Raw genomic sequence first — 24,541 nt, 5'->3', positions numbered from 1 at the left:
GCCTTGTTAGACTTTCTTATCCCAAGAATTGAAACATTTCCCCACTCTCTATCTGCTGTGGTTATTTTTTCATTAATTTTTACTGGTGAACACTTTTTTTTTTTGGTGAACACCTTTGATTTAAGAACTCAGATTTTTCTTTAGCCTGGAAACATCTTCTCCCATTTTTCCTTTGACTATTGCTTTCTGATCTTCCCTTCTATGATTCTTCTTGTTTATTGAAGGAATTTGGCCTCCATAGGCCTTATCTTTTTGTACATTAATTCTTTTTTTAAACTTTTTAAAAAATTGAAGTATAATTACAATGTTGTGTTAACTTCTACTGTACAACATAGTGAGTCAGCTCTGTGTATAAGTATATCCCCTCCCTCTTAGACCTCTTTTCTCATCCTCCACCTCTCTAGATCATCACAGAGCACCAAGTTGACCTCCCTGCTTGCACATTAATTTTAATTGCTTCATCATTTTACTCTTTGTCCTTGGAAATTTTGTTGGGTCTTTTGATTCACTAATTTCATTTCTGTGATAGCCATTTCACTGTTCCCTGCTTTTATTAAGCAACCTTAAAATTTGAAAGTCATGCTTTCCGGTGCCAACAACTTATCTCCGATTGCTTCACTGAGACACCAGTAAAAATATTGCCTCCTTTTGTTTTATAGAGTTATCAACCTCTTCTTCTTGTTCAGCTACAGTCTTCCTTCATTTCCTCTTCTTTCGCTGCCGCTGCTGCTGCTAAGTCGCTTCAGTCGTGTCTGACTCTGTGCGACCCCATAGATGGCAGCCCACCAGGCCCCTCCATCCCTGGGATTCTCCAGGCAAGAACAGTGGAGTGGGTTGCCATTTCCTTCTTCAATGCGTGAAAGTTAAAAGTGTAAGTGAAGTCGCTCAGTCGCGTCCAACTCCTAGTGACCCCGTGGACTGCAGCCTTCCAGGCCCCTCCGTCCATGGGATTTTCCAGGCAAGAGTGCTGGAGTGGGGTGCCATTGCCTTCTCCGTCCTCTTCTTTTACTACCCCCAGTTTCAGGCAGCAAAATCAATTTTCCCTGTGCTTTTCCATCTCACTCATCCAGTGTGTAATAGTTATTTATTTGTTGCCTCACTTGTTCTCCTAGGAGCTCCCTAAGAATATATCCATATTTTTTCATTTTTCTATCACAGCACCAGACACAATGCCCTGACGCCTTAGGTCCTCAATGAAAGATTGTTGAGTTGAACTGTGTGTTGTTTCTTAAAAGTGGGTGGCAGCTAAGAAGGGCATGAGGGATCTTTTCGAGGTGATGTACCATGCTGTGCTTAGTAATTCAGTCATGTCTGACTCTTTGTGACCCCATGAACCGTAGCCCACCTCTGCCCATGGGGATTCTCCAGGCAAGAATGCCCTCCTCCAAGGGATATTCCCAACCCAGGTCTGGATCGAACCCAGGTCTTCCCCATTGCAGGTATATTCTTTACCATCTGAGCCACCAGGGAAGATAGAAATGTTCTAAAACTGCAACACAGTGATGTTCGTACACCACTACAAAAATTACTACAAGTCATTGACTTGTACACTGAAAACTTGTGAGTTTGATGACATGTAAGTATAATTTAATAAAGTCATATCTGACAAAAAGACAATCAGTGGCACAGATGTGCCAAAGCCATTGTTAATGTTGGAACAAGGCTATAAATAGTAGGGATATATATTTTTTTATCTTATGTCTTAATGTTAATCATTGTTACCTGCAAGAGGATTAGTTGGGTAAAGGTTGTTGACTTATCAGATATGAAACTCCCAGATATCTGTCCTCTTAACATGGAATGTTAAATATTAATACTTTCAACTGGGTTGCCAATTCCATTCCATTCTAAGTTTTTGCCTAGAGCACTATACTAAGAAGGACTATAAATCAGTGTCTGAATGCAGTGGTATAGGATGTGATGGGTTAGAAACATCGGCCAGGAATTTGAGGGAACAGAGTTGTATGTGCCATCTGCTAACTGTCTGCTGTCACCCAGCCAGCCATGGGAAGTGAGAAATTATCAAGAAAATGGAATGGAACCTTTTGTTTTGTAATGTAGGAAAGTAAGAGGGTAATGACCTGGTCTCTCTCTGTCTGCCTCTCCTCTGGGCCACATACACAGGATGAACATGAACCAATGTATTAATCAGCTAGGGTTACCGTAAAGAAGGACTACAAACTGGGTGTTTTCAACAGCAATTCCAGAAGTTAGAAGTCCACCATCGAGGTGTCTGTCCCCTACCTGCTACTGTGATGAAGTCATTTAACCGTTCCCAATGTTTCTTTGTGTCTTGCAGAGGCTTTCTGAGTAAAGCTTTCCTGAAAGGAGGCCCAGATGGTCCCAGCACCCGTGTGATGAAGGGAGAGATCACATTTTCCCAGGTGCAGTGATGTCTCATAGACCCCCTTAAGGAGATGTTCTGTGCCTACACACCCATCTTCCCCCACTACCCATAAGCTCTGTGAGGGCAGGACCACATCTTCTGCCTCATCCATTTACCCCTTATAACACTTAACTCACAAGACTGGTGTGGAGACATTTCAGGCTGGTTTACTGTCTCTTTGAGCCAAACAGAGGGGCATGCCCCAGTGACTAGGAAATTCCCCAAGCCCTTGAAGATGTGTGCCAGGGAATTACAGCAGCCAGGGTAGCTTTTTCTCCCCCTTAAGCTGTAGTTAAATACATATCACATGAAATTTACCGCCGTGATCATTTTTAAGTATACAATGCAGTAATGTTATGTATATCCACATTAGGTAACCAAATCCACCATCCATCTCCAGAACTGTTTTTTTTTTTAATTTTAATTTAATATGTTGTATTTTCTTTCTTTCTTTCTTTTTCGGTCACATGGAATATGGAATCTTAGTTCCCCCACCAGGGATTGACCCTACACTCTGTGCTGTGGAAACTCAGAGTATAATCCTTTGGACCACCAAGCAAGTCCCAGAATTCTTTTTTATCTTCAAAAACTGAAACTCTATACCCACTAAACAGCAACTTCCCACCCCTCCTTCCCCCCAGCCCCTGGCAACCACTATTGCATTTTCCATGTATACTTTACATGGGCTTACCTGGTGGCTCAGATGGTAAAGAACCTGCCTGCCTATGCAGGAGACCCGGGTTCCATCCCTGGGTCGGGAAGACCCCCTGAAGGAGGAAATGGCAACCCACTCCAGTATTCTTGCCTGGAGAATCCCACATGCATAGAGAGAGGTGCCTTGTAGGCTACAGTCCCTGGAGTCACAAGGAATAGGGCACAACTGAGGTAACTAACACTCATGCAGTATTTGTCCTCTTGTGACTGGCTTATTTCACTTTGCATGAAGTCTTCAAATTTCATCCATACTGTAGCCTGTGTCATCATTTCCTTCTTTCTAAGGGTGAATGGTATTCCACTTATGCATAGACCACACTCTCTTTATCCATTCATCTTTCAAAGGATGTTTGGGTCTCCTTTTAGTTATCATGAACAGTGCTGCTATGAACATGAGTGTACAAATATCTGTTTGAAACCTTGCTTTCCGGTTTTCTGGGTATATATCCAGAAGTGGGATGGCTAGATCATAGGGCAGTTTCACTTTTTAATTTTTTGAGGAACCACCATATGATTTTCCATAGTGGCTGCACCATTTTACATTTCTCTGCAACACACCCTAGGTTACCAGTATTTCCATATCCTTGCCAACTTATTATTTTCGTGTTTTTTTTTTTTAATGGTAGTCATCCTTAGAGTAGTTGTTTTCAGGCCAAGCCACTGGGTCAGAGGCAGTTTTGCTAATTAATAACTATGTGATGGGTGGACTTTGGAATCTAGGGACAGAATGTGGGTCACAGTTCCCACTTACAGATGTGTGAGCACACCATGTCACAGAAGCTCTCAAAGTCAGTTTTGCCATCTATAAAATGAGACAAATAACACTGTCCTTCTCCTAGGCTGTTATGAAGATTGAAAAGTGCTTAGCACAGTGCTTGTCATGTAATAAGTGCTTAAGAAATAGTAGTTATTATTATTACTACAACCTTGACTTTTAAAATTTGTAGTGTATGCATGCTCAGTCGCTTTTGTTGTGTCCAACTCTTTTGTGACCCTGTAGGCTGTAGCCCACCAGGTTTCTCTGTCCATGGGATTTCCCAGGGAAGAAGAATGGAGTGGGTTGCCATTTCTTCCTCCAGGGTAATTTTCCCATCCCAGGGATAAAACTCGTCTCCTGCTTGTGCTGCCATGTTTTAAAAATGCCACAGACTAGGTGACTTAAACAACAAAAATTGATTTTCTCAGAGGTCTAGAGGTAGAAGCTCAGGATCAAGGTGTCAGCAGGGCCGGTTTCTCCTGAGGCCTCTCTCATTTGCTTGCAATTGGCCTCCTTTTCCCTGTCCGGACACTTTGGTTCTTCTGTGTGTATCTCTGTCCTGATCTCCTATTCTTTAAAGGACACCCATCAAATTGGATTAGGGCCCCCAGTGACCTCATTTTACCTTAGGGAAGTGAGTGAGTGAAAGTCACTCAGTTGTGTCTGACTTTTGGTGACCCCATGCACTGTAACCCACTAGGCTCCTCTGTCCGTGGGATTCTCCAGGCAAGAATATTGGAGTGGGTTGCCATTCCCTTCTCCAGGGGATATTCCCAACCCTGGGATCAAACCCAGGTCTCCCGCATTGCAAGTGGATTCTTTACCATCTGAGCTACCTTAATGATTCTTTAAAGACCCTCTTGTCAACGACATCACATTCCAAGGTCCTGGGGTTTAGGACTTCAACATGAATTTGGAGGAAACAAAAGTAGGCTCATAATAGGGATATTTGAGTAGTTTCCAACTGGGAGCTCTTGGGAATATCACTGTTAGAACACTTTGGCTCATGTCTTTTGACATGTGTAGACAATTTCCACTGGGTATGTGTATATGATGCTGGGAAAGATTGAGAGCAGAAGTGAGAAGGGGGAGGCAGAGGATGAGATGGCATCACCAACTCGATGGACATGAGTTTGAGCAAACTCTGGGAAATAGTGAAGGACAGGGAAGCCCACTGTGCTGCAGTCTGTGGGGCTGCAAAGAGTCGGACATGACTGAGTGACGAACAGTAATGTGTCCAGGAACAGATCTGGTGGATCACAGGCAATGCATGTGTTCAGATTAAGTACGTGCTGCCCAAAGCTTTCCCAAGTGGTTGCACCGACTGACAGTCCCTCATCAATTCACTTTTGCAGTGGGTGCCGTTCATGGAAGAAGACTGCAGGAAATGCTCCAAGGACTCTGGAATCTGCCTCCCAGAGAATTTCTCTATAAAGCAAACCTTTGAGAAGCTACTTTCAGCAAGAAAGATCAACTATCCCATGCTTCAGGCAGCTGTCACTCTCAAACAGAAGGGTAAGGATCCGATACTGGCCATTCTCTGAGCTAATTGCAACAGACCCACTGGGAAGGTCAGGTTGTAGTATGCTGAAATGTGATTTGAGATCAAGAATCTTCTGGGCCTAGATGGAGAGCTATTCTTCAAACACAGCTTCAAAGCAAGTTTTAGGAAATGGCCAAAATAAGCACTATCAGAATATCTGGAAGAAAGAATTTTGTTTAATTAGCAATTTATGCCTCATGAACAAAATTTTCCCCCTACCATGGTACCAGTAATGACCTGAATGACCCAACCTCTTGTCACAGTGATTATAAAACAAAGCCTTTTTATTTTGTTTTGATTGTGCCATAACCAATACAGAATTGTAAAGTAAAAATTAAAAATAAATAAATAAATTAAAAAAAATAAAAAAAATAAAAATAAAATAGTGATAGAGATATATGAGCTGGCTGACATGGATTCAAGTGGTGTCAAATAGTCCCGGACATGAGGTCATGTCCATTCAATAGGCATTTATTTATTTATCACAGAAATTTTAATTGTTAATTACAAAGATGATTTAAAATATGGAAAAATGGTTTAGACAGGAGGTTAAATAATAAAAGCAGAATGGTAAAACTGTCAGAACACTAAGATTATACTTATGTAAAAATGTAGTTGGGTATAAAGAAGGAAAGGGCTTCCCAGGTGGCACTAGTGATAAAGAACCCACTTGCCAATGCAGAAGACTTGGGTTTGATCACTGGGTCAGGATGATTCCCTGGAGGGAGAGCATGGCAACCCACTCCAGTATTCTTGCCTGGAGAATCCCATGGACAGAGGAGCCTGGAGGGTTACAGTCCATAGGGTTGCAAAGATTCAGGCACAACTGAACACACACACACACACACAAACAACACATACACTAACAAAGTTTGTAGTAACGTGGCCTTGGAGGAGGATGGAGGGTTAGAGTGGTAGTCAGAAGGTGGGATTCTAGGCCTTGCTTGGCTCTACCTGTACTGTGTGGCTCTGGGCAGGTTAGAATTTGTCTGAGCTTTCATTTTCCTGCTGGTAAAGATGGGATGGTAAGGCCTACCCTGCCTGCCCTAAAGGTGTAAGGATCAAAGGGGCTGATGAAAGTTAAAACACTTTGATCAGATGAGCTGACAAATGCCACAACTTCTTGCTCTGCAATTGCAAGGAATGAAGGGATGTATCATCTCCATCCAAAAGCCCTTGGTACACACCATTAGCTGGATCTCATGTCTGCATCAGAAGGGGTGGATGGGTAAAGATGGTGCTTTTCCAACTTGTCAGTTGAGAAGCCAGGCATCAGGAGATTGATGTAAGTGAGCAGAACCCTGTTTGGCCCCATCTTTGGGACTCCCTCAGTGGGACACCCAGAGCTTCTCAGAGCAAAGTTCTGTAGCTGGCCGATTCACTGGCACCTTCTTGCTTAGGATTTACAACCTGCATCCTCACCAACAACTGGCTGGATGACAGTGCTGCGAGAGGCAGCATGGCCCAGATGTTGTGTGAGCTCAAGCCACACTTTGATTTCCTGATTGAGTCATCCCAGATTGGAATGGTCAAGCCTGACCCTCAGATCTACAAGTTTGTGCTGGACACCTTGAAGACCAGCCCCAGTGAGGTACGTGGACACTGCCTTTCAATGGAAAAGAATGTTCTAGAGTGATTGCAATCAAGAAAAATTGAGGGACCTTCCCTAGAGGGTCCAATGGTTAAGAATCTGCCTTCCAATGCAGGGGACACAGGTTCAGTCCCTGGTTGGGGAACTGATATCCCACATGCTGTGGGGTAACTAAGCCTGAACACCCAGGTGGAGAGATCCCAGGTGCCACAACTAAGACTTGATGCAGCCAAATAAACAAATAAAATTTTAAAACATTAAAGAGGTGTGAACAGGTAGGGGACACCTGGGACTTGGCTTAGTGGTCCAATGTCCAGTGGCAGGAGCGACTTCTCCCAGGCCAGGACTTCCAAAGGGTTTTCACCTGCCCCTTCAGTCTAGGAAGTTCTACCAGAGATGGGCCTCTGGTTAATCTCTGTGCCTCTTGCTGGACCTGGGTTAAAACAGGCATCATTGTCCAGACCATTCAGAATGGCTTCCCAGGTGGCGCTGGTGGTAAAGAACCCACCTGCCAATGCAGTGAGACTTCAGAGATGTGTGTTCAATCCCTGGGTCGGGAAGATACCCTGGAGAGCTTGGTTAAAACAGTCATTATTGTCCAAAGCTGCCAGACCAGCTGCCTGCATTTACCTATAAAGAAAGATAGACCCTGGGAGACTTTCCCAAGACCACAGGCTAATGTCACCCAACCAAAGGCTGTACAGGAAGGGGATCCAATCCTACAGGAGTCTCCTTGTAGGCACCCCCACACCCCTAACTCCTGCCTTCATGCCGTGTCTAGGTTCTCTGGTCTAAAATGTTGTTTTTGTTGTGTTTCACTACTCTATTCTCCACAAACGTGGTTGGCCCAAGACAAAATTCCTCTCTGACACTTTCCTGTTGGCCCCTTTCACCCATAAGCTGATTGTTGTGACACACGGACTCTCTAGTTGTGGCGTGTGAGCTCAGTAGTTGCAGAGGCGGACTTAGTTGCTTTACAGCATGTAGGATCTTAGTTCCCTGACCAGGGATCTAACCAGTGTCCCCTGCATTGCAAAGCAGATTCTTAACCACTGGACCACCAGGGAAGTGCCAAAGGATCTTTTTTTTTAAATTTAGATCAGATCTATTCAGAATTTATATAGGGAATAAGTGAAGGAAGGAATAACTTTTCTTCCCCCCAAACAGTTGAAATATTTAATCTTTTAAGTAATCCTTTTCCTTACCAACTGGGCATGACACTTTTATTAGAAACTAAATTCTCATTTGTGTATGAGTCTATTCCTAGACCCTTCTATTTCATTAATATGTTTATCTCTTTTCTAGAACAAAACTTTTTCTTTTTACCTTTTATAGCTTCATATTTTATGAAACCTTTTATTATCTGACCTTATTATAGGTCTATTCCAAACATTTTTTGGAGAGGGTCTATTCATACATGTTGATTTTCCTAGATGAATTTTAAGTTTCATCTGGTAAGTTTATATGCATCTTTCATCTTCTTACAGTTTCAGATTCAGGGAACATGTGTATTTAACTGTGTGTTTATATGTATGCTTACATAATTAAATTAATTACAAAATTAATTTTAAGAATGAACAGTTACATGGAGGGAAAAATAACTCAATATTTTATCAATCTGATCATGAGATTACTAATCCTTTTTTTTTTTCTTTTAAGATTTTCTTATATGGACCATTTTTTAAGTCTTTATTGAATTTGTTAACAACATTGCTTCTGTTTTATGTTTTGGTTTTTTGGCTGAGATGCTTGTGGGGTCTTAGCTCCCTGACCAGGGTTAGAACCCACACTCCCTACACTGGAAGGCAAAGTCTTAACCACTGGACTGTCAGGGAAGTCCAGAGATTACTAATTCTTAACCTCAGCCACCGTCCACATTGTAGCATATTTCAGGCTAGTGGCCCTCATGCTTCAGTTTTGCTTTGATCAAACTAACGCTACCATCCATACTGTTTGCATTCAGGTGGTTTTCTTAGATAACTTCGAAACTAATCTGAAGCCAGCCCGTGAGATGGGGATGGTCACCATTTTCATCCACGACATTGATGTGGCCCTGAAGGAGCTGGAGAAAGTAACCGGGGTGCAGGTAACTTTCCATCTGTACCGAGTCGGATTTCCTTTCACTTGCCTGTGTTTAGCCACACTCAACAAAACACATGGAGTTCCAGGCAAGGACCTCCTGGGTGGAAGACTGTTACCCTTCCTGTAACCAGCATGATGTCTGTGATGAACTTCCTATTGCCTTCTCTGCAGTCAGCAAACAGAGAAAGGATGCTCAGAGAGCAGGAATCTATATTGGTCAGAGGCAGGGGACCAAGACTAGAGCAAGGCCCTCAGAGTCACACATTCAGAGTAAATAATGAGAATGTCACTGCTGGGTCCTCCCCTGCAGTGGTCAGGAGCTCTGTTCTCTGATCTGCCAGGTGATGCTTCTGGAACTCGGGCATAGTGGTTTGGTTCCACCTGGGTCACACCCTCTTGGCAGTCAGAGGGAAGGCCCCAAAGTTAATCTGTTCCTTTCTTAGGAGACAGAGAGGCCCACCAAGATGCTGCTGGGGGCTGCTAGAGGTTAGCTTGCTCTGGCAGAAAGGAGGCATCTTTTGTTCTTTTAAAAATATACTTATTTATTTGGCTGCATCAAGTCTTAGTTGCCACACACTTTCTTTCTGACACTTATTATCACCAAATATGTGGAGGTTTTTCCCCACACCAAGCAGTCCTCTGCTGTTGGGATCCTTTAATGCACCAGAACCTGGTGGTCTGGAGTCAACAATAAGAAAGTGAAAGAAGGAAAGAGGCTGATATTCCCCGGGTTACACAGCTGGCCTTCGCACTCCAGGGAATAAGCCAGAAATAGAGAGAGAGAGAGAAGAAAAGACATGGGGACCCAAGTCTGATGGAACAAGGGTGCTTTATTGAATTCTGTGTGACTATATATACCATATTACAAGGTAGCTTCTTCAGATAAAGATCAAAAGACCAGGCTTTACAAGTTACCAAGGAAACAAGGAGCAGTAGAGGCCTTAAGGCCAAAAGGCAATCCATATCAAAAGAGGGTCGTAGATAATCCCTTTACCAAATGGAAAAGCTAATGCAGGAAATCCTGTGCGAGAATCCCATCTCTTTGACCTCAGTCCTGGGAGTGGCTTGCCACTCCTCTCGCTCCTATCAGGAACTCATAAGGAACCGAGGGTTCAAGAGAGATAGGAAACAGCACACAGGAATCCTACTGTTGAACATTCCCTGACAATCTGCCACATGACCTGGGTGGCCTACAGTTTAACTTAGTTCTGACACCATCTACCTGGAGAGGGTATCGGAGCTCACAGGTTAAGGGCTCAGTCTGACAAGACTGACCCCTCGACTTCAGATGCCAACCCCACATTCAGGTTGTCACCTGTGCTTCCAACTGATTGGCTATAAATTGGAGAGTCTCAGAACCCCACCCCCCAAATCTATTAACTTGTCACAGTGGCTCACGGAAATCAGGGAAGCACTTTTGTTTACCAGTTTATAAAGTGTTATTCGGCCTTTCCTGGTGGCTCAGTCGGGAAAGAATCTGCCTGCAATACAGGAGGCCCAGGTTCGATCCCTGAGTTGGGAAGATCCCCTGGAGAACCCTAACGCTAACCAGTTTATACAAGAATTTAATAAAGGACACAGATGAACAGCCAGATGAAGGGAGGCACAGGGCAAGATCTGGGAGGGTCCCGAGCACAGCAGCCTCTGTCTCCCTGGAGTTGTGGCATGTTACCCTTTCAGTGTGGATTTCACCAGCCTAGAAGGTCTCTGAACTCCATGCTCCTGGAGTTGGGTGGATGTTCATGGAGACTTTCTCATGTATGCTCGATCAATTATTAACTCTACTTCCAGCCCTTCCTCCCTCCCTCCCCTTCTAGACGTTGTGGAGGAGGGGGAGGTAGCTGAAAATCCCAAGCTTCTAATCCTGGCTTTGTCTTTCTGGTGATGAGCCCCGACCCAGGAACCCACCCAGAGTCACCTCATTAGAACAAAAGATGCTCTGAGCACTCTTCAGTTCAGTCCAGTTCAGTCACTCAGTCATGTCCGACTCTTTGTGACCCCATGGACTGCAGCATGCCAGGCCTCCCTGTACATTACCAACTCCCAGAGTTTACTCAAACTCATGTTCATTGAGTCAGTGATGCCATCCAACCATCCTCTGTCATCCCCTTTTCCTCCTTCCCTCAGTCTTTCCCAGCATCAGGGCCTTTTCCAGTGAGTCAGCTGTTCCCATGAGGTGGCCAGAGTACTGGAGTTTCAGCTTTAGCATCATTCCTTCCAAAGAACACCCAGGGCTAATATCCTTTAGAATGGACTGGTTGGATCTCCTTGCAGTCCAAGGGACTCTCAAGAGTCTTCTCCAACATCACAGTTCAAAAGCATCAATTCTTCGGCGCTCAGATTTCTTTATAGTCCAACTCTCACATCCATACATGACCACTGGAAAAACCATAGCCTTGACTAGATGGACTTTTGTTGGCAAAGTAATGTCTCTGCTTTTTAATATGCTGTCTAGGTTGGTCATAACTTTCCTTCCAAGGAGTAAGCATCTTTTTATTTCATGGCTGCAATCACCATCTGCAGTGATTTTGGAGCCTAAGAAAATAAAGTCTGCCACTGTTTCCATTGTTTCCCCATCTATTTGCCATGAAGTGATGGGACCAAATGCCATGATCTTCGTTTACTGAATGTTGAGCTTTAAGCCAACTTTTTCCACTCTCCTCTTTCACGTTCATCAAGAGGCTTTTTAGCTCTTCTTCACTTTCTGCCATAAGCGTGGTGTCATCTACATATCTGAGGTTATTGATATTTCTCCCCACAATCTTGATTCCAGCTTGTGCTTCTTCCAGCCCAGCATTTCTTACGACATACTCTGCATATAAGCTAGATAAGCATGGCGACAATATATAGTCTTGACATACTTCTTTTCCTATTTGGAACCAGTCTGTTGTTCCATGTCCAGTTCTAACTGTTGCCTCCTGACCTGCATACAGATCTCTCAAGAGGCAGGTCAGGTCGACTGGTATTTCTGTCTCTTTCAGAATTTTCCACAGTTTATTGTGATCCACAGAGTCAAAGGCTTTGGCATAGTCAATAAAGCAGAAATAGATGTTTTTCTGGAACTCTCTTGCTTTTTCAATGAGCACTCTTACTACTTAAGAATTTATAAGGGCTTAATGAGCTCTGTGCCAGGCACCAGGGGCAGAGACCAAAATACATTAATACATTTTCCTATCTCTTACACAGTCATTGTAGATCCTCAGTAACAGTGGTGCTTCCTTTGCACAAAGCATGTGGTGAAAACAAAGCCAGACCACAGTGGTGCTGTGAGGGGTCTTTTGCAGGGAGTTAAGAGTGGCTCAGTAGTAAAGAGCCCACCTGCCATTTCAGGAGACTCAGGTTCCATTCCTAGGTCTAGAATATCCCCTGGAGAAGGAAATGGCAACCCACTGCAGTTTTCTTGCCTGGAGAATCCCATGGACTCAGAGGAGGCTGGTGGGCTACAGTCCATAGGATCGCAGAGTTGGAGAAGACTGAAGCAACTTAGCATAGCAGACACAGCACAATGACTTCACAACGTTAGAGCGTCTCTCCCAAACTTGATTTGTCTTTCCGCAAGCCCAGAAGACTTGTGCAGCAGAGAAGAAAGCGCCAAACCCGGATTTAGAGTGGCCACTTGCTGGTCCCACTTACAAGATTTATCCCCTCATCACATCTGAGTCACACACACCAGCCTTGTTGCAATAGGGAAAGTAAGCTATGTCCCACTTGTCCTCCTAAGAGCCATGGGGAAGGTGTAAGGAAAAATGCTAATCATTCCTTTTTAAAGAGGGAAGTGCCTTTTATCTGTCAGAAAGGCTATGGGAATCAGTCATGAGTGGGCTTTATAAGCAGGACAAAAACATGGGAGAACCATGTGTTTGTAGGAAACCCCCACCTTCCCCTTCCATGGAATCAAGGAGACATCCCCTAGTGTGTGACCTGGGAAGTTGGGGACACATTAGAAAAAGGACTCCAGGGTACACTGGCCCTGGGGGCTGTCTTGACTCCCTCATCACTGTCAGAGGTATGCAGTTACCTATCCCTGCTACCACACCCTGGGTCCTTTCTGAACACTGCATAGGTGGAGACCCATCAGTCTCACCCTCTACAGATTCCCAGGCAGACTCTTCCATTTTTAAAAGGAGGTCAGTTTCACAGTCTACTTCCTCCATTATTTGCATGTGGATTTTCACAGGTCTGGTGGTCAGACCACACTCTTCTTTTATTTTTCATGCATTTAAAAAATCTTTTCCATGAGCTTCCCTGGTGGTGCAGCGGTAAAGAATCCTCTTGCAATCCAGGTGATGTAGGTTCAATTCCTGGTCTGGGAAGATCCCCTGGAGAAGGAAATAGCAACCCACTCCAGTAGCCTTGCCTGGGAAATCCCATAGACAGAGGAGCCTAGTGGGTTACAGTCCATGGGATCGCAAAAGAGTCAGACACGACTTAGCGACTACACAACAGCATTGAATATAGTTCCCTGTGCTATATAGTAGGGCCTTGTTGTTTAATCTGTCTTATATATAATAGTTTGCATCTCAGTTCAGTTCAGTTCAGTCGCTCAGTTGTGTCCGACTCTTTGTGACCCCATGAATCGCAGCGCGCCAAGCTTCCCTGTCCATCACCAACTCTCAGAGTTCACTCAGACTCACATCCATCGAGTCAGTGATGCCATCCAGCCATCTCATCCTTGATCGTCCCCTTCTCCTGCCCCCAATCCCTCCCAGCATCAATTTGCATCTACTAATCCCAAACTCCCAATCTATCCCTCTCTTCCCCTCACCCCCACCATCGGCAACCACAAGTCTCTTCTCTTTGTCTGAGTCTGTTTCTCTTTCACAGATAGGTTCATTTGTGCGTAGAGTCTACCTATAAGTGACAGTATGGTATTTGTCTTTCTCTTTCTGAGTTGCTTCTCTCAGTATGATCACCCCTAGTTGCATGGGCCATACTCTTTTGTCTGCTACCCATTGGCCAGAATTCAGTTACCAGACTCCACTGACCCAAGGGGAAATGGAGGGAGTGAAGCCTGGCTATGACCCGAGGGGAGAGGGGGCCAGTAGGTCAGTCACGTCATCGGCTCAGGAGGCCATGGCACAACTTGGGGCTCTCTTGCAACACTTTGTGAACTCAGAGGTCTTGTGGACAGAAGCAGAGCCATCTCCCTTACTGTGTGTCTCTTACTTTCAGCTTTTCCAAACCGCAGTCCCCCAGCCCATCTCATGTGATCCAAGCACCGTGACCCATGGATACGTGCCCATAAAGGTGAGTCCATGCACTCTCGCTATCAGCCGAGTCCTCTCCAACCAGCACATGTAAGACGACTCATGAGACATTTGTGAACTCTCCCGGGGAGCTGCACACCCACTATTTACAGGGAAAAGGCCTTTCCCACAAGCATCCAGCTTCCCTGGTGGCTCACTGGTAAAGAATCCACCTGCCAATACAGGAAATATGGATTTGATCCCTGGATCAGGAAGATCCCCTGGAGAAGGAAATGGCAATGCACTTCAGTATTCTTGCGTGGGAAATCCCAAGGACAGAGGAGCCTGGTGGGCTATATAGTCCATGGGGTCAAAAAAGACTGGACATGACTTAGCAACTAAACAACAACACAGCAAAAGTATCATTCCTCAGAACTTGACAACAGACGTGGGCCAGTGTGATCAGACTCCCACCGAACAACAGGCCACGTGGGGGCCTTGCTCGGCCTGCACAGCCTGTGTGTCTGGCCCTTAATTTCATTATTTCATCTGGCGGGTGTGATTGGGGCCTTCCTTTGTGTCAGGCATGAGCCAGATATGAAGGGTGCAGGGAGGCACAAGACCTGTACTGGGGAAACTGCAGGGAAAAGAAAAACAGGGAGATGGCCAGTTTTAAGCCCAGGGATCAGGGCTACGGCAAGACCAAGGCCATGTGCAGAGGGGCCCTGACTTCCGACCCAGTCGGCATACAGGACAGGGCTTTGGGACATCTACTCAGGTCCATTTTGGGATCTTTCTTCATTTAGCACTGTTACAATTTAACTAAGAAATCAAGTATAGCTATGGGTTAGCTGACACACACAAAAAAACCCCAACAGTTGCTTTGGAGCCAGAAAGAACCAGTTAGAATCCTGCTTTGGCACTTACTAAGTCTGCATATATGTGTACGTTTCTTAATGTCCCGAACCTCAGTATACACAGCTATGTGACGTGATGGTGCTAATACCTGGTCTTGGTGTTCTTGTAAGGATTAACTGAAATATCCTGTGTTGATCATGGGGTGTAGTGCCTCATGCTCCACAAAGAAGAGAGCTGAGGACAAAGAGAGCAGGTGTCCTGAGCTGTGGGGTCTGGGACCTGGGTGGGTGGTCGGGGGGGTGTGCCTGATGCCCTGGAGGAGCGCCACAGGGATATTCAGGGAGCATTTGCTATTTGCTCGGCACCTCAAGAAATAACCTAGATGAATGGAGGTCTTCCATGACCTCGGGGCTGTGTGGTCCGCAGTCTGCCAGGAAAATATTTCCCGTGGTGACATCATCGCATGTGGCCTTCCTGGCAGTGACTCAGGTACTCAGAATGGGCGCTATGGAGATGGAGAAAGTGACTAGAATGTAATTGCTGGGGATGAGGCTCAGTGGCGAAGCGGGCCTCAGAGAATGAGTGGGATTTGAACAGTGAGAAAGGGCATTTCTGGTGAGCATCAGTGAGTGTGGTCCTGGGTACTCCTGGAGTGGTGAAGGTTTCATAAGCTCCCTCCAGACCTCATCTCTAATACTGAAGCAGCATGAGGGCCTCCTTGCCTGGGGCGTCTCCAACCCAGTGGACAGTGTTTGTTCTCATAATCCTCCTGATGTTGGCATATCCAGCCAGTTTCAATAGATTCCTATTTGACCTTGAAGGAGTATGATTCAGAGCTGCCTAACCACCTCCTCTGGCCTCACCCCAAACTTAAGGACTGGAGTAGTGGCCTCTGGGGATCCCAGACTCTGAGGGTACTGTTGCCTTGATGCCAATGAAACTCAAAGTGGGCTAATAATAGATCCCTGATTTCTGGCTTAATGACAGTTGTGTTAACAAGTCGTTCAAAGAATGGGAAAATGCATGTGTTTGCTGAGCTACTCAGCTAGAAGAACAAACCTTTTGGTTAAGATCCATTAAGAACAGAGGGTGGTTAGGATCATTTGACTGGACAACAGCACTGTAATATTTTTCAATATAAAGGAGTATAGAATTTAAAGTTCAATTCTCGGAAAAGGAAATGGCAACCCACTCCAGTATTCTTGCCCGGGAAAATCACATAGACAGAGGAGCCTGGTGCGCTATAGTCCATGGGGTCATCAAAGAGTCAGACATGACTTAGCGACTAAATAACAATTTTACATATAAAATTCAAGTTTTACAAATTAAAGCATATTAACTGTTGCCTAAACAAAAAAGTTCAATTCCCTTTCTTTGCCAAGTACTGAAGGAAAGACTATAGAACATATTCTGATCAAAAAAAAAAAAGGACTATTGTCCATGAAATAGTTTGTGAAACATCAGCCTGATGTTTTCTTGAGCAAAATAGCTCATTGGGAATTATGAGTGAAACTTCCAGTTTGGAATGCCCACCTTGGAGTTGTATGAGATGCAGTGAAATAGAGTCATTCCAAGTAGATTTCCGTAAGATGGAGCTTATTTTTTTTCATTTGTTTCCATTAGAAATTTAAAGATATGTATTTTGAGGGGGAAATAAGGTGCTTTGACTATATACTGTTTTAGCTTTTTTGCTTAGACCCTGCTGTAATGGTCAGGGTAGGCTCGGTGCTGTAATAAATAGCCCCACACTTTCAGTGGCTTGACTCCCAAGTTTGTTTCTGTCTGGCAGCGCAATCCAGTGTGGTTTGGGAATGGGCTGTCTCCTCACAGTCATTCAAGCTCTCAGGCTTCTTCTTTTTGCATGTTCTTCCTTCCTCACGGTCCAGTCCATTTGGGTACAGATAGGAAAAGCAAGGGGGAACCAGGTGAGAGAGGTTCATGGCCCAGATGGAACACAGGGCTCTTGCACTCAGACAGCGCTGGCTAGTCACACGGCCACACCCACTGCAAGGAGGTTGGGAGAGGCCTGGAAAATGTCAGCAGAAGCCAAGGAGTAGAGAAGAAGGTGGATTTTTCAGCCCAAGCAGTCTTAGGCACACCTGTGTAGTCCACAAAAGACCAGAAGTATAGCAAAGCTGGGGAAAAAATTTAATATTCAAGAGACAAACAGCTTTTAACGGAACAATCACGGTGTTCTGCACCTTCATGTGAATATTATGCCCTGCACAAGATCAGCCCCCAGTTTACTTTATTTTTAATTAATTGATTGATTTTATTTTTGTTCGTGCCGGGTCTTTGTTGCTGTTCGAGGGCTTTCTTTAGTTGCAGCAAGCAGGGGGCTGCTCTGTAGTTGCGGAGCTCAAGCTTCTTGTTGCCGTGCCTTCTCCTGTTGCAGAGCGTGGGCTCTAGCGCAGGCTCCAGTTGCTGCCGCTCTTGGGCTCCAGAGTGCAGGCTCATTAGTTATGGTGCACGGGTTTAGTTGCCCCGTGGCATATGGTACCAGGAACCCTGACAGGATATGAGGGCCTTTTAGGGAGGAAGGCAAAGTCAGTTTGTTTTCCCATGTTCACTTCAATTCAGTTCAGTTCAGTCATTCAGTCATGTCCAACTCTTTGTGACCCCATGAACCACCACAGGCCAGGCCTCCCTGTCCATCACCAACTCCTGGAGCCTACCCAAACTCATATCCATTGAGTCAGTGATGCCATCCAACCATCTCATCCTCTGTTGTCCCCTTCTCCTCCTGCCCTCAATCTTTCCCAGCATCAAGGTCTTTTCAAATGAGTCAGCTCTTCGCATCAGGTGGCCAAAGTATTGGAGTTTCAGCTTCAACATCAGTCCTTCCAATGAACACCCAGGACTGACCTCCTTTAGGATGGACTGGTTGGATCCCCTTGCAGTCCAAGAGTCTTCTCCAACATGACAGTTCAAAAGCATCAGTTCTTCGGCCCTCAGCTTTCTTTATAGTCCAACTTTATAGTCCAATTCTCACATCCATACATGACTACTAGAAAAACCATAGAGGGACCTTTGTTGGCAAAATAATATGTCTGCTTTTGAATATGCTGTCTAGGTTGGTCATAACTTTTCTTCCAAGGAGTGTCTTTTTATTTCATGGTTGCAATCACCATCCGCAGTGATTTTGGAGCCTAGAAAAATAAAATCAGCCACTGTTTCCACTGTTTCCCCATCTATTTGCCATGAAGTGATGGGACCGGATGCCATGATCTTAGTTTTCTGAATGTTGAGCTTTAAGCCAACTTTTTCACTCTCCTCTTTCACTTTCATCAAGAGGCTGTTTAGTTCTTCCTCGCTTTCTGCCATAAGGGTGGTATCATCTGCATATCTGAGGTTATTGATATTTCTCCCCACAGTCTTGACTCCAGCTTGTGCTTCTTCCAGCCCAGCGTTTCTCATGATGCATATAAGTTAAATAAGCGGGATGACAATATACAGCCTTGACATACTTCTTTTCCTATTTGGAACCAGTCTGTTGTTCCATGTCCAGTTCTAGCTGCCTGCATACAGATCTCTCAAGAGGCAGGTCAGGTGGTCTGGTATTCCCATCTCTTCAGAATTTCCCATAGTTTATTGGGATCCACACAGTCAAAGGCTTTGGCATAGTCAATAAAGCAGAAATAGATGTTTTTCTAGAACTCTCTTGCTTTTTCGATGATCCAGTGGATGTTGGTAATATGATCTCTGGTTCCTCTGCCTTTTCTAAAACCAGCTGGAACATCTGGAAGTTCACAGTTCATGTAATCCTGAAGCCTGGGGTGGAGAGGTTTGAACATTACTTTACTAGCATGTGGATGAGTGCAATTGTGCAGTAGTTTGAGCATTCTTTGGCATTTTCTTTCTTAGGGATTGACATTATGATCTTCTTTTCATGCTTTTCTTGTTCCAGTGAAACTGCCTATTTCTGTTGCAGTTTGGCCATTTGTTTCTTCCCAGAAATTTTCTTCTAACATTGAGGGTTTTTGCTGAGAAAGCCAGGCCAGGCTCAAGTGATCTGGGAGCATACTGAAAAGGCCATGTGGTCTGGGGAAGAGGTGTTGGTTCCCTCTGGCCTGCAGGCTGCGATCACTCCCTGTTCCCCTCTCTCTTCTACAGCCTGGGGTGCGTCTGCATTTTGTGGAGCTGGGCTCCGGCCCTGTCGTGTGCCTCTGCCATGGATTTCCTGAGAGTTGGTTCTCTTGGAGGTACCAGGTAAGGGAAACTGGGAGAAGGTACACCCCAGTCAGGTGAGGGGAGAGAAACATCTAGATGGTGTGACCCAGCCTTGGATATCATTAAGAAGCTGAAACCTTGCTGTGGAGCCTCATCTCCCAAGGATGACCATGATATCTCTGAAATATTGGGGTCGGAGATGGCTTCAGAGCTCAGAGCTGTGCTAGTCCCCATATTCCCTTTGCAGATTACATAAAGGTCAACTTCTTCAAGATGCTTCATGCCACCTGCTGGGAAGTGTCTGTAATGATTGTAAAAATCTGCAAGGTCTTTGCTAGGAAAGCTGCTCTCTCTGGTGCTGCATTAGGTGCAGAGTACAAACCCTACCACCACCCATGGCAGCCCCATCCCAGTGAGATTCTGACCCCATGGCGAGGATTCCAGGTAGGGTCATGTGGCACTTAGAACCAAGCCATTTATAGGAAGCAAAGAGGGAGTGTCCAAAAAATACTGATGAGACCACACTGGAAGGGTTCTGAAATGTTTGTGCTCTAGATCCCTGCTCTGGCCCAGGCGGGTTTCCGGGTCCTAGCCGTGGACATGAAAGGCTATGGAGAGTCATCTGCTCCTCCTGGTGAGTTACCTGTTTTACAGCTTTTCCTGTGTGGGTCATGCCCTGGTCCCATGTCAGAGCAGGCAGCCCTTCCAAGAGGTCTGACATCCCCTCTCCCCTCCCAGTTCCTGCAGTGTCCATGTCTGTGCACTTTGGGCCCCAGACGACCCTGGTCCTCATACTCTGAATGAATATAAGAAATCCAGCGGTCTGTGCCCCCAAGGGAATCTCCTGTGAGTCAGTGAGGATATAGAGTATAACTGGTGCCATCTAGCTTCTTTTTTCATCTTGCAGAACTGAATCTCTGGACCATTGACCAATGGCTCCCCATTCTCCCTCCCCTCAGTTCCCACCAAGCTCCCTTCTGCTCTCTGATTCTATAAACTCGACCAGGTACCTCATCTAAGTGGATCATACAGTATCTATCCTTTTGTAATTGACTTATTTCACTTAGCATAATGTCATCAGGGTTCATCCATGTTATACTCCGTATCACAATTTCCTTCCTTTTTAAGGATGAATAATATTCCATTGTGGGAGGCTTAGTAGATCAGTGATAAAAGAATATGCCTGCCAATGCAGGAGCCTTAGGAGATGCAGGTTTGACTCTTGGGTCGGGGAGATCTCCTAGATGAGAGCATGGCAGCCCACTCTAGTATTCTTTCCAGAATAATCCCATGGACAGAGGAGCCTGGCAGGCTATAGTTTATAGGGTTGCAAAGAGTCAGACACCACTGAGGGACTGAACACACACACACACAATATTTTCTTGTATGAATAGACCATAGTTTGTTTATACATGCATCCATTGATAGACACTGGGATGGCGTCACCTTTTGGCTATTGTGAATAATGCTGCAATTAACATGGGTGTACAAATATCTCTTTGCATCCCTCCTGTCAGTTCTTTGGCATATATACCCAGAAGTGGAATTGCTGAATCATACAGTAATTTGTAGGCCAGATTCTTACTTAACCCAGCATCTACTGGTCCTAGTGGGAGCCCATCTGAGGATGTCAGGGCCTGGGAACCCTTGAGACCACGTGTGGGTATATGAGCATTTTCCCTGGGAAGGAAGGAATCCATTATATTTTTAAGATTTTTTTTTTAATTAGGACAATTTTTAAAGTCTTTGTTGAATTTGTTACAACAGTGCTTCTGTTTTATGTTTTTGGATTTTTGGCCAAAGGCATGTGGGATCTTGGCTCCCTGACCAGATATCAACCTGCACCCCCTGCACTGAAAGGCAAAGTCTTAACCACTGGATTGCCCAAGAGTGCATTGTCTTTATCAGTGTCAGAGAGATCCTCAGCCCCCAACCTTTAAGAATGTCACGTGGAGGAGGGAATGGGAAGCAGTCAGGTGTGCAGAAGAGTTGCTGGTCCCTCTGTCGTCAAGGATGCTCTTAGCAGCTTAGTGGGCCCAGGCAGTGGCTCACCACCCCTTTCCTGAGCTGCTGCAGCCACATTCACATCAGCCCTGCTATGTTGAGTTAGAAGCCCGCTGACATGGGCTGGGGCTCTCAGGCACTCAGGGGCCACCTCCAGGCCACTCAGCCTATCATGGCAAGAGTGTGCCTCTGTGATTGTTCCCTAAATGTCATCATGTCCCATGTCAACTCAGCTTACTACCTCTTGAATGATGCAGAAGCATTTTAGATAAAAGGAAGGACTCAGTCCAGATATTCAGGAAAGATGTCTAAGGGTATTTTCTTTAATTATTTAAGTGTTTATTTTCATTCATCTCTATTGTAATCTTCCCTGAATCCCTTGTACGGACTATATCAATCTAATCATGTAATACGATACTTTTTTTTTTTTGGAAAGGGGCCTTTTTAGTGTGTTGGTAACTGGGAGGGATTGGGGGCAGGAGGAGAAGGGGACGACGAGGATGAGATGGCTGGATGGCATCACCGACTCGATGGACGTGAGTCTGAGTGAACTCCGGGAGATGGTGATGAACAGGGAGGCCCGGTGTGCTGCAATTCATGGGGTCGCAAAGAGTCGGACACGACTGAGCAACTGAACTGATTGGTGATGCCATCCAGCCATCTCATCCTCTGTCATCCCCTTCTCCTGCCCCCAATCCCTCCCAGCATCAGAGTTTTTTCCAATGAGTCAATTCTTCGCATGAGGTGGCCAAAGTACTGGAGTTTCAACTTTAGCATCATTCCTTCCAAAGAAATCCCAGGGTTGATCTCCTTCAGAATGGACTGGTTGTATCTCCTTGCAGTCCAAGGGACTCTCAAGAGTCTTCTCCAACACCATAGTTCAAAAGCATCAATTCTTCGGTGCTCAGCCTTCTTCACAGTCCAACTCTCACATCCATACATGACCACTGGAAAACCCATAGCCTTGACTAGACAGACCTTAGTCTGCTTTTGAATATACTATCTAGGTTGGTCATAACTTTTCTTCCAAGGAGTAAGTGTCTTTTAATTTCATGGCTGCAGTCACCATCTGCAGTGATTTTGGAGCCCACAAAAATAAAGTCTGACACTGTTTCCACTGCTTCCCCATCTATTTCCCATGAAGTGATGGGACCGGAGGCCATGATCTTCGTTTTCTGAATGTTGAGCCAACTTTTTCGCTCTCCTCTTTCACTTTCATCAAGAGGCTTTTGAGTTCCTCTTCACTTTCTGCCATAAGGGTGATGTCATCTGCATATCTGAGGTTATTGATATTTCTCCCGGCAATCTTGATTCCAGCTTGTGCTTCTTCCAGCCCAGCGTCTCTCATGATGTACTCTGCATTTAAGTTAAATAAGCAGGGTGACAATATACAGCTTTGACGTAGTCCTTTTTCCTATTTGGAACCAGTCTGTTGTTCCATATCCGGTTCTAACTGTTGCTTCCTGACCTGCATACAGATTTCTCAAGAGGCAGGTCAGGTGGTCTGGTATTCCCATGTCTTTCAGAATTTTCCAGTTTATTGTGATCCACACAGTCAAAGGCTTTGGCATAGTCAATAAAGCAGAAATAGATGTTTTTCTGGAACTCTCTTGCTTTTTCCATGATCCAGCGGATGTTGGCAATTTGATCTCTGGTTCCTCTGCCTTTTCTAAAACCAGCTTGAACGTCAGGGAGTTCACAGTTCACGTATTGCTGAAGCCTGGTTTGGATAATTTTGAGCATTACTTTACTAGCATGTGAGATGAGTGCAATTGTGCGGTAGTTTGAACATTCTTTGGCATTGCCTTTCTTTGGAATTGGAATGAAAACTGACCTTTTCCAGTCCTGTGGCCACTGCTGAGTTTTCCAAATTTGCTGGCATGTTGAGTGCAGCACTTTCACAGCATCATCTTTCAGGATTTGAAACAGCTCAATTGGAATCCCATCACCTCCACTAGCTTTGTTCATAGTGATGCTTCCTAAAGCCCACTTGACTTCACATTCCAAGATGTCTGGCTCTAGATTAGTGATCACATCATCATGACTATCTGGGTCGTGAAGATCTTTTTTGTACAGTTCTTCCGCGTATTCTTGCCAACTCTTCTTAATATCTTCTGTTTCTGTTAGGTCCATACCATTTCTGTCCTTTATCAAGCCCATCTTTGCATGAAATGTTCCCTTGGTATCTCTAATTTTCTTGAAGAGATCTTTAGTCTTTCCCAATCTGTTGTTTTCCTCTATTTCTTTACATTGATTGTTGAAGAAGGCTTTCTTATCTCTTCTTGCTATTCTTTGGAACTCTGCATTTAGATGCCTATATCTTTCCTTTTCTCCTTTGCTTTTTGCCTCTCTTCTCTTCTCAGCTATTTGTAAGGCGTCCCCAGACAGCCATTTTGCTTTTTTGCATTTCTTTTCCATGGGAATGGTCTTGATCCCTGTCTTCTCCACAATGTCACGAACTTCATTCCATAGTTCATCAGGCACTCTATCTATCAGATCTAGGCCCTTAAATCTATTTCTCACTTCCACTGTATAATCATAAGGGATTTGATTTAGGTCATACCTGAATGGTCTAGCAGTTTTCCCTACTTTCATCAATTTAAGTCTGAATTTGGTAATAAGGAGTTCATGATCTGAGCCACAGTTAGCTCCTGGTCTTGTTTTTGTTGACTGTATAGAGCTTCTCCATCTTTGGCTGCATAGAATATAATCAATCTGATTTTGGTGTGACCATCTGGTGATGTCCACGTGTAGAGTCTTCTCTTGTTTTGTTGGAAGAGGGTGTTTGCTATGACCAGTGCATTTTCTTGGCAAAACTCTATTAGTCTTTGCCCTGCTTCACTCTGCATTCCAAGGCCAAATTTGCCTGTTACTCCAGGTGTTTCTTGACTTCCTACTTTTGCATTCCAGTCCCCTATAATGAAAAGGACATCTTTTTTGGGTGTTAGTTCTAAAAGGTCTTGTAGGTCTTCATAGAACTGTTCAACTTCAGCTTCTTCAGCATTACTGGTTGGGGCATAGACTTGGATAACTGTGATATTGAATGGTTTGCCTTGGAGACAAACAGAGATCATTCTGTCATTTTTGAGACTGCATCCAAGTACTGCATTTCGGACTCTTTTGTTGACCATGATGGCTACTCCATTTCTTCTGAGGGATTCCTGCCCTCAGTAGTAGATATAATGGTCATCTGAGTTAAATTCACCCATTCCAGTCCATTTTAGTTCGCTGATTCCTAGAATGTCGATGT

The 24,541-nt window shown here is 44.7% G+C and overlaps 1 protein-coding gene across 1 annotated transcript in view; it reads left to right on the top strand.

Annotated features, from left to right (window-relative positions):
• LOC120860355 (bifunctional epoxide hydrolase 2-like) overlaps positions 1-24,541 on the top strand; it is a 64,720-nt gene that overhangs the window by 6,060 nt on the left and 34,119 nt on the right. Inside the window, exons 2-8 of the mRNA XM_040236159.1 lie at positions 2,300-2,384; positions 5,213-5,372; positions 6,801-6,991; positions 8,955-9,077; positions 14,246-14,320; positions 19,231-19,326; positions 19,843-19,921. Of these exons, the coding sequence (XP_040092093.1) occupies positions 2,300-2,384; positions 5,213-5,372; positions 6,801-6,991; positions 8,955-9,077; positions 14,246-14,320; positions 19,231-19,326; positions 19,843-19,921 (809 nt within the window). The remainder of the gene's footprint in view (positions 1-2,299; positions 2,385-5,212; positions 5,373-6,800; positions 6,992-8,954; positions 9,078-14,245; positions 14,321-19,230; positions 19,327-19,842; positions 19,922-24,541) is intronic.

Source organism: Oryx dammah, unplaced genomic scaffold, assembly GCF_014754425.2.
Source record: "Oryx dammah isolate SB20612 unplaced genomic scaffold, SCBI_Odam_1.1 HiC_scaffold_11056, whole genome shotgun sequence".
Classification (NCBI taxonomy): Eukaryota; Metazoa; Chordata; class Mammalia; order Artiodactyla; family Bovidae; genus Oryx; species Oryx dammah.
This window is presented reverse-complemented; position numbering and strand designations above follow the sequence as displayed.